This window comes from Parus major, chromosome 18 (genome assembly GCF_001522545.3).
Source record: "Parus major isolate Abel chromosome 18, Parus_major1.1, whole genome shotgun sequence".
Lineage (NCBI taxonomy): Eukaryota > Metazoa > Chordata > Aves > Passeriformes > Paridae > Parus > Parus major.
In genome coordinates this window covers 9408658-9416749 of record NC_031786.1, presented here as the reverse complement: position 1 = coordinate 9416749, position 8092 = coordinate 9408658, and the positions used below count along the sequence as shown (strand labels likewise).

The following is an 8092-nucleotide window of genomic DNA, read 5'->3' as shown; positions in this document are numbered from 1 at the left end:
TGTCCAGATTGGTAAAATAGTTCTCAATTGACTTTCCTGCTGCTTTCAGGGTAAATTCATCAGAATCCATTTTGGTGCCACAGGCAAACTGGCTTCTGCTGACATTGAAACATGTAAGACACCCTTCTGGCTTGATCCCCTTCCTTCCAGCCTTCCCCACTTCTTGTGCTTGACTCTGTCCTACCATCCTTGCCAGATCTGCTGGAGAAGTCCAGAGTCACTTTCCAGCTCAAGGCGGAAAGGAGCTACCACATCTTTTATCAGATCATGTCCAACAAGAAGCCAGAGCTAATTGGTAGGAAAGATCACTAACTCCTCCAGGCAAAGGTCATGGAACAACACTCAATTCCTTTCTGTGCCAATTTGACCTGGCTGGGTTTTGTCCTTCTCTCCAGAGATGTTGCTGATCACCACCAACCCCTATGACTATCTGTACGTGAGTCAAGGTGAAATCACAGTTCCCAGCATTAATGACCAGGAGGAGCTGATGGCCACCGATGTAAGTAGCAGAAGTTCTCTTAGGTGAAGTTTCATTTCTCTGACCTTTAACAGCTGGGGTACTCAACCCAACAACTCTTTCGTTAGAGCGCCATTGACATCCTGGGTTTCAGTGCTGATGAGAAAACAGCCATCTACAAGCTGACAGGGGCTGTCATGCACTACGGGAACCTGAAGTTCAAGCAGAAGCAGCGTGAGGAGCAGGCAGAGCCTGATGGCACTGAAGGTACCAGCACAACCCATCCCAGAGCATGGAAGACAGTGAACACTCACTCAGTTAAAGGCAGCATGTCAGGGTCAGAATGAGTGACTCAGCCTGAGCATCTCCCCAATGCCAGTGTTGTGGAAAAGCAGTGGGTGCTAGCCAGAGGAATTCTCTGGAGGAACATAACTCAATGGAACCTGTAGATTATTTTGAACAATGCAAAAAATCATGTCCAGTTAGTCCTAAAGCATGCTTCAGCTTCTTTTCATAGTAGGAGTCAGTGAAAAGTATTGAAAGTTTGGCTGCTGTCTTGACTGTAAGCTTCCCAGACTTAACATGAAACCAGGAGCAATTCTCAAGTACTAATAAATAATGATATAGTTAGAGTAGCCTATATACAACTACATGTGCATATACATATATATGTATATATTATATATATATATGTGTGTATGTACGTATATGTATCTACAAGACTGAAATTTTCTTCTTGTTTCATCTTTCTTGTTATAAATGTGCCTTAAATGTCTTGTTGAAAGTAACAACAACACATTTAACACATAAAATAAAAGCATCTCAAAATTAGCATCTGTATATAAATCTTATATAATGAGGTCTGGCCTTCTCAGTTTGAAGAATCCTGTAAATAGCACTGGTGCCTGCTATCAGCTTCACTGTGAGACAAGACAGGCAGCAAATTGGAAAGTGATGACAGAGTATATGCAGTGCTGTGGTGCTTGTATTTGTTAACCTAGCTGCAGATAAAATGAGAGTTGGGAAACACTTAATGTGTTTGATATTTGTCCTTAGGGACAATGTAGTCCAGCTATGAAAGTTGTACAAAATATCCTGTTCATACCTTTGGCATTATACCTCACTAATCTACCTCTCCCTCTCCAATGAGAGGAGAGTTTCACTGACTACCGTTTTCAGTGCAGCATACTTGAATACCAGCCACTTTCCTATTCTGTTTATTCAGAAATTGTGACTGTTTGATCTGCCATTTTCATGGCCATTGTTCCTTTTGTCTGTCTAGTCTCCTGCATGTTTCCTGTAAAAGTATTGGAATAATATTTATCTTTATTAATCATATAGATTAAATCAGAAAAAATTAAAAATTCAATAGAAACTACAATATTTTAAAGGACATGGTAACGTATGTGTGGCCTCTGTAGAAATCTGAATTACTGCAAGATCCTTTCACTGGAGAGCTAACATCTGATCCTGCTCATGCTTCCTTTAGTTGCTGACAAGGCTGCCTACCTGATGGGGCTGAACTCAGCAGATCTGCTCAAGGCCCTCTGCTACCCCCGCGTCAAGGTGGGGAATGAATACGTGACCAAGGGCCAAACTGTGCAGCAGGTAAGAGACAAGTGATAATAGAAAACAAAATTACTTGAATTACAAATTTTGTATTTCCTCTTTTGCTGCAGATGGTAGCTCTCCTTTAACCTTTTCTTAGGTGTACAATTCAGTGGGTGCCTTGGCTAAGTCTGTGTTTGAGAAGATGTTCCTGTGGATGGTTGTCCGCATCAACCAACAGCTGGACACGAAGCAGCCCAGGCAGTACTTCATTGGTGTCCTGGACATTGCTGGCTTTGAGATCTTTGATGTAAGAGGACACTCTCCATAAAGCTTTCCTGGAAGAGACATTAAGAAATTGGAATAATTTGGGGGTTGGGGTGTGCTTTTTTTCAGTTATGGGTTATTTTTATTCATTGAATAATCCTGCTTTTCCTCTAGGAATGGTACCCTTCTGGTTCTCATTACATGTAGTATCCCACAGGACTATATTTATTGTAGATGTTTATTGTTGCATGCAGAAGTGAAAGTTGAACAACTGATAAATAGTAGCAGAGAGAGACTTTAAGGAAGTTAAAATATGCCTTTTGAACGGAAGATTTTGTTAATGCTGAAGCCAGATTTCCTCTGAATGCTTGGGAATAGACAGGTAATGTACACAGATTCAAACAAATTAAAAGATGGACTTGAACTAAGCTCTGCAGATCTATACAAAGCTCAGAAATATGCTGAGACAGTGCCAGGGCCTAAAAGGTTAGGTATATTAGAGGATGGAATATGCCAATCACCTGTTCAGTTCCAGCACAAGAAATTCAAGATTCCAATCATGCAGACCTTAGTGGGATAAGAATAAAGCCTATTGGAAGATGGAAGGTGTTCCTAGAACTGAAATTCACAAGTAAATAAATTTTGCCTTTTTCAGTTCAACAGCCTGGAGCAGCTGTGCATCAACTTCACCAATGAGAAACTGCAACAGTTCTTCAACCACCACATGTTCGTGCTGGAGCAGGAGGAGTACAAGAAGGAGGGGATTGAATGGGCGTTCATTGACTTTGGCATGGACCTGGCTGCCTGCATTGAGCTCATTGAGAAGGTTATTGGTCCCCACATACTTAATAGTTTTTCAGTTATAGAACCTCTATTTTAACATTTCTTAAGATTTTTTTTTCTCATTTCAAAGAAAGAGCATACAGGAAGATTAAACTCTTCCATATATCTTAATGCTACTACTTTATTCATTTTGCTTTCCACTTTCATGAAACAAGGACAAAATTAATTTCTGTATGCTAGATCTTTATTACATCACAACCTTGAGTCGTATGGGGGAGCTTCTTTTTTTATAACTGATGGCATACCAGCTAACAAAATGCCTTTTCTGGAGAAACATAAGATTACACATACTGAGGAGGATTTTTTGGTATAACTTTTATCTTCCATTCCTCTTTCTTACATACATTGCCTCTGTTTCTTCCTTCCACACTTTTTTCACATGTTGCTATTTTTCCCAGCCCATGGGCATCTTCTCCATCCTGGAAGAGGAGTGCATGTTCCCCAAGGCAACTGATACCTCTTTCAAGAACAAGCTCTATGACCAGCACCTGGGCAAGTCCAACAACTTCCAAAAGCCCAAGCCTGGCAAAGGCAAGGCTGAAGCCCACTTCTCCCTGGTGCACTACGCTGGCACAGTGGACTACAACATCACTGGCTGGCTGGAGAAGAACAAGGACCCTCTGAATGAAACTGTTGTGGGGCTCTATCAGAAGTCATCCCTGAAGACCCTGGCCTTACTCTTTGCAAATGCTGGAGGGGCTGAAGCAGGTGATTTCTCTGAAATCAGTTCTACTGTTACTTACAGAAACATAAAATAATAAATCTTGTAATAGTATTTTGCAATGAGATTTGTATTTCTAAAATTGAAAACCCAAAATGTCATCTACTTTTTTGATCTCAGTCTGATAAAGGATATTATAACTCCCTAGAGACCTTAATAGATCTGTAGGTTTTAGAACAAGACTGCTGTACTAGAACACTAACCCAGTCTAGATGAGAAACCAGTTTTCTGCAATATGGGCCATTCTAAATTACTTCAGGGAATACAATCAAATGTATCAACATGGTGTTAAATTTATGCATACCCTTAGATGTGAGAATGCATAAATACTGCATTTGATTTATTTACTAGCTATTAGTTTACTTCCTCAAATATCTTTCTATGCAAAGTGTTACATTTTATTTCCCAACTGCATTTTCTAAATTTCATCTTGAAGTCATTAGATTTCATTCTACTGTCATCTGAAACATTCAGGTCTCTTTTTGTAACTTTAACCACTGTCTGCATTTGCAAATTCTGATCATCATATATTTTTGCTAGATTTTTTTAAGATAAACATATAGGGTTTTTCAGATTCTGTGTGCTTTTTTTGTTCACTTCTTTATTAAAAATTTATTATTTTTTAGAGAGCAGTGGTGGTGGTGGCAAGAAGGGTGCCAAGAAGAAGGGTTCTTCTTTCCAGACAGTCTCAGCTCTCTTCCGGGTACTGTAGAATAATCATTCTAAACTTATCACATTATGAAAAGAAAAACAGAAAATTCTGTTCAGAAAAGAACTGGTTGATCTAATATATCTTTTTTATATCAGAAAGTATAAAATAATTTTCTTCTAGAAAAGAGGAATTCTTACTGAATATTGGGAAATACTCTTTCAGAACTGGCCAAAAGTTCTGTAAAAAAAAATTACTGATCATGGTTTTATTGTAGTGTTTTTATCTCCACCTAATATTAAGATTATGTAAGTGACACTTTTAAACCCAAGGCTTTGTTCTTGCTCCTAAGGAAAATTTAAACAAGCTGATGAGCAATTTGAGAAGCACACATCCCCATTTTGTGCGGTGCCTTATTCCCAATGAAACAAAAACACCTGGTAAGTTGTTAAAGTTCAGAGGTGTGATATATCTGATCTTTGCTGTGCTGTAAAATGATACACAATTTTGTTCTGTGATTTATTAGGTGCCATGGAGCACGAGCTGGTGCTGCACCAGCTGCGCTGTAACGGCGTGCTGGAAGGGATCAGGATTTGCAGGAAAGGGTTCCCCAGCAGAATCCTCTATGCTGACTTCAAACAGAGGTGAGATTACCTGTCATTACCCTTCATCATATTTGCAAATGCTGAATAATTTGCATTTCCTAATTGTTTTAAGTACTGTGGAAGTTTTAAGAGAGGTTCACTGCACCTACCTTTAGGTATACAAAAATCAATTGTCCAAGTGAGTCATCCAGGTTCTTTCTATCACTATTGAGGAAAAAAAAGACATTTTCAAAGGGCTATTATTTATTCCCGTTCTTTATAATATCCTGGTATGAGAAAAAGTATTTTTAACTAAGTATCCAGAAGTGAAGTTGACTACCTTAGACTTAGGCACCTGGAGAACAAAGATGGCTTTCACCTGTCAATACAGATATATGAATAAGGACAATAAAAGACATTCTACATTAACTGGTTCAGAAACCAAATACAGTGAAAGTATCTTGCTTCTTGTTCTGCATCAGCTGGAAAATAATCATATAGTACATACTCAGATAGTATATATTGCCACTATTTAGGACTGAGATTTGATTTTTTTCCCTGCCACGTATTTTGTTTTTCCACATAAAGTTCTCACTTAGAAATTAGGTATTTAGGTAACATGGCATGTGAAATACGTCAGTGGTTACCCACAGAAATCAGCATCCATTCTGTGTCAAAAATCTTTGGATTAAGAGAAATGCACAATTTTTCCTAAAAACATATTTACCTATGAGAGTGCAATTTCTATACAATGTAAGAGTTCAGATTTATTCACCTGCCTTCAACTCTCAATCCCCCTTTGGAAAATCTCAGCAATGGCATTGCTTGGTACAGGTTTGGTTGAGATTTCAAGAATCTGACCTTCTCCATATTCTATTTCCTGATTCCACAGATACAAGGTGCTTAATGCCAGTGCCATCCCCGAGGGACAGTTCATTGACAGCAAGAAGGCTTCTGAGAAGCTCCTTGGCTCAATTGATGTGGACCACACCCAGTACAAATTTGGACACACCAAGGTACAAACCCCCCCATTCACTGCATCCCTGGGCTTTGCTCGACCTGAGAGTGATGTGCTACAACATTCCCTTTCTCAAGGTGTTCTTCAAAGCTGGGCTGCTGGGACTCCTGGAGGAGATGAGGGATGAGAAGCTGGCACAGCTCATCACCCGCACCCAGGCCATGTGTAGGGGTTACCTGATGAGGGTGGAGTTCAAGAAAATGATGGAGAGAAGGTAGGTTTTGACTTGGCTTGCTGGGCCAATCCTTATCAGATACTAATGGCATGAACAAAACTGAAAATAAGCTGCTTCACAAAAAATCTCATCTATTTCTCATTAATTCAGTTCATCAATATGGAAGTATATCCTGAAAATAGATGAAGTAGTGTAAACTCCCAACTTAGGGAAACAAAAAGTTTTTTAATACTTTGTCCTAAAAATTGCTGAATTCATTAAGTGGCTATATTATATGTCCAGAAACTCAATATCTAGCCTAAGCTAATTATTTTAGTTCACTGCTAAATAAAAAGAAAGACATATTTCTATCACAAGAGAAGCATCCTCTTCCCTTTGATAACTTTCATAAAGGCAGCCAAGTCAGCTTACAGAAGTGTTCCTTTTCCTTGGCCATGAAAAGTGAGCCAAACACCTGGAATCCAAAACTGTCCATACAGGTTGATACTCTATGTTACACTAGAAGGTTTTCTGTAGAAATATACATATTATACATACATACTATTAAATATGTTTTATAGATTTTAAAATATGTACCAAAACATATTTTGGTATTATCTTTCAGGGAGTCCATCTTCTGCATCCAGTACAACGTTCGTTCATTCATGAATGTCAAACACTGGCCATGGATGAAGCTGTTCTTCAAGATCAAGCCCTTGCTGAAGAGTGCAGAGTCTGAGAAGGAAATGGCCAACATGAAGGAAGAGTTTGAGAAAACCAAGGAAGAACTTGCAAAGTCTGAGGCAAAGCGGAAGGAGCTGGAGGAGAAAATGGTGGCCTTGGTGCAGGAGAAAAATGACCTGCAGCTCCAAGTGCAGGCAGTGAGTATTTTTCTAAAGTTCTTGGCTTGTAACATCCTATATAAAATCATCCCAAATGTCTCAGTAAAGACATATTATCCCAAAATAGCAATTACTTTTAAAACATACACACATTTTATAAAATAGGAAGAAAAACCATATAGAATAGCTGAGACGTGCAAACATTAATACATCTACAATTAACTATTGCAGATGGTTCCTTATACTTTTAAATCAGGAGAGAAATAATCAATTTTCAGCCAGCAAATAGTACAGTTTATACTATGTCATTTTAATCCCATGCAATAACTCACAGAAGCAATTAGAAACACAGAATAGTCTGAATTGGAAGGGTCTCAGAAGGATCATGATATTGAGCTCTTAAGTGAATGGCCCATATCAGGATTGAACCCATGACTTTGATGTTCTTAGCACCATGCCGTGACCGACAGAGCTGATCTTAGAGTCACTATCTCATCTTTATAGAACTTCATATATTTTACAATGTTGATATGTTAACTGACCAAATAAGGTTGTTTGGAGGTGTCTTAACACATTTTGTTCAGGTGAAGTTCAGGAAGGACTGAGAGTGTCAGGTATTTCTCTGGCATTTATGGTCCTTGCCTCTTCAAGAAAAATGGTAAAAAAGTTCACTGCTTCCTTTTTTCCCTGGAAATAAAAATTTAGTAACAATAAAGTCCTTAAAACTGTATTTACCAGCAAGAATTTGGATTAACTGGTTGCCATTTAGATGTCTACAGCCTAAAATTACATCTGAGCCAGTAGCCTCAGGTTGAAACTCTTTACTTAAATGAATCATGTAGGAAGCTGATGGTTTGGCCGATGCTGAGGAAAGGTGCGACCAGCTCATCAAAACAAAAATACAGCTGGAAGCCAAAATTAAGGAGCTGACAGAGAGAGCAGAAGAAGAAGAAGAGATGAATGCTGAGCTGACAGCCAAGAAGAGGAAACTGGAGGATGAATGTTCAGA

The 8092-nt window shown here is 38.8% G+C and overlaps 1 protein-coding gene across 1 annotated transcript in view; it reads left to right on the top strand.

Moving 5' to 3' along the window:
- Positions 1 to 57: 57 nt before the first annotated feature.
- LOC107212294 (myosin-1B-like) overlaps positions 58 to 8092 on the top strand; it is a 15005-nt gene continuing 6970 nt past the window's right edge. The window contains exons 1-15 of the mRNA XM_019008487.2: positions 58 to 113; positions 197 to 295; positions 396 to 499; positions 586 to 724; positions 1947 to 2065; positions 2166 to 2315; positions 2928 to 3098; positions 3514 to 3823; positions 4463 to 4539; positions 4838 to 4925; positions 5012 to 5129; positions 5962 to 6085; positions 6165 to 6301; positions 6867 to 7122; positions 7926 to 8085. Coding sequence (XP_018864032.1) covers positions 268 to 295; positions 396 to 499; positions 586 to 724; positions 1947 to 2065; positions 2166 to 2315; positions 2928 to 3098; positions 3514 to 3823; positions 4463 to 4539; positions 4838 to 4925; positions 5012 to 5129; positions 5962 to 6085; positions 6165 to 6301; positions 6867 to 7122; positions 7926 to 8085 — 1981 coding nt within the window. The 5' untranslated portion in view covers positions 58 to 113; positions 197 to 267. The remainder of the gene's footprint in view (positions 114 to 196; positions 296 to 395; positions 500 to 585; positions 725 to 1946; positions 2066 to 2165; positions 2316 to 2927; positions 3099 to 3513; positions 3824 to 4462; positions 4540 to 4837; positions 4926 to 5011; positions 5130 to 5961; positions 6086 to 6164; positions 6302 to 6866; positions 7123 to 7925; positions 8086 to 8092) is intronic.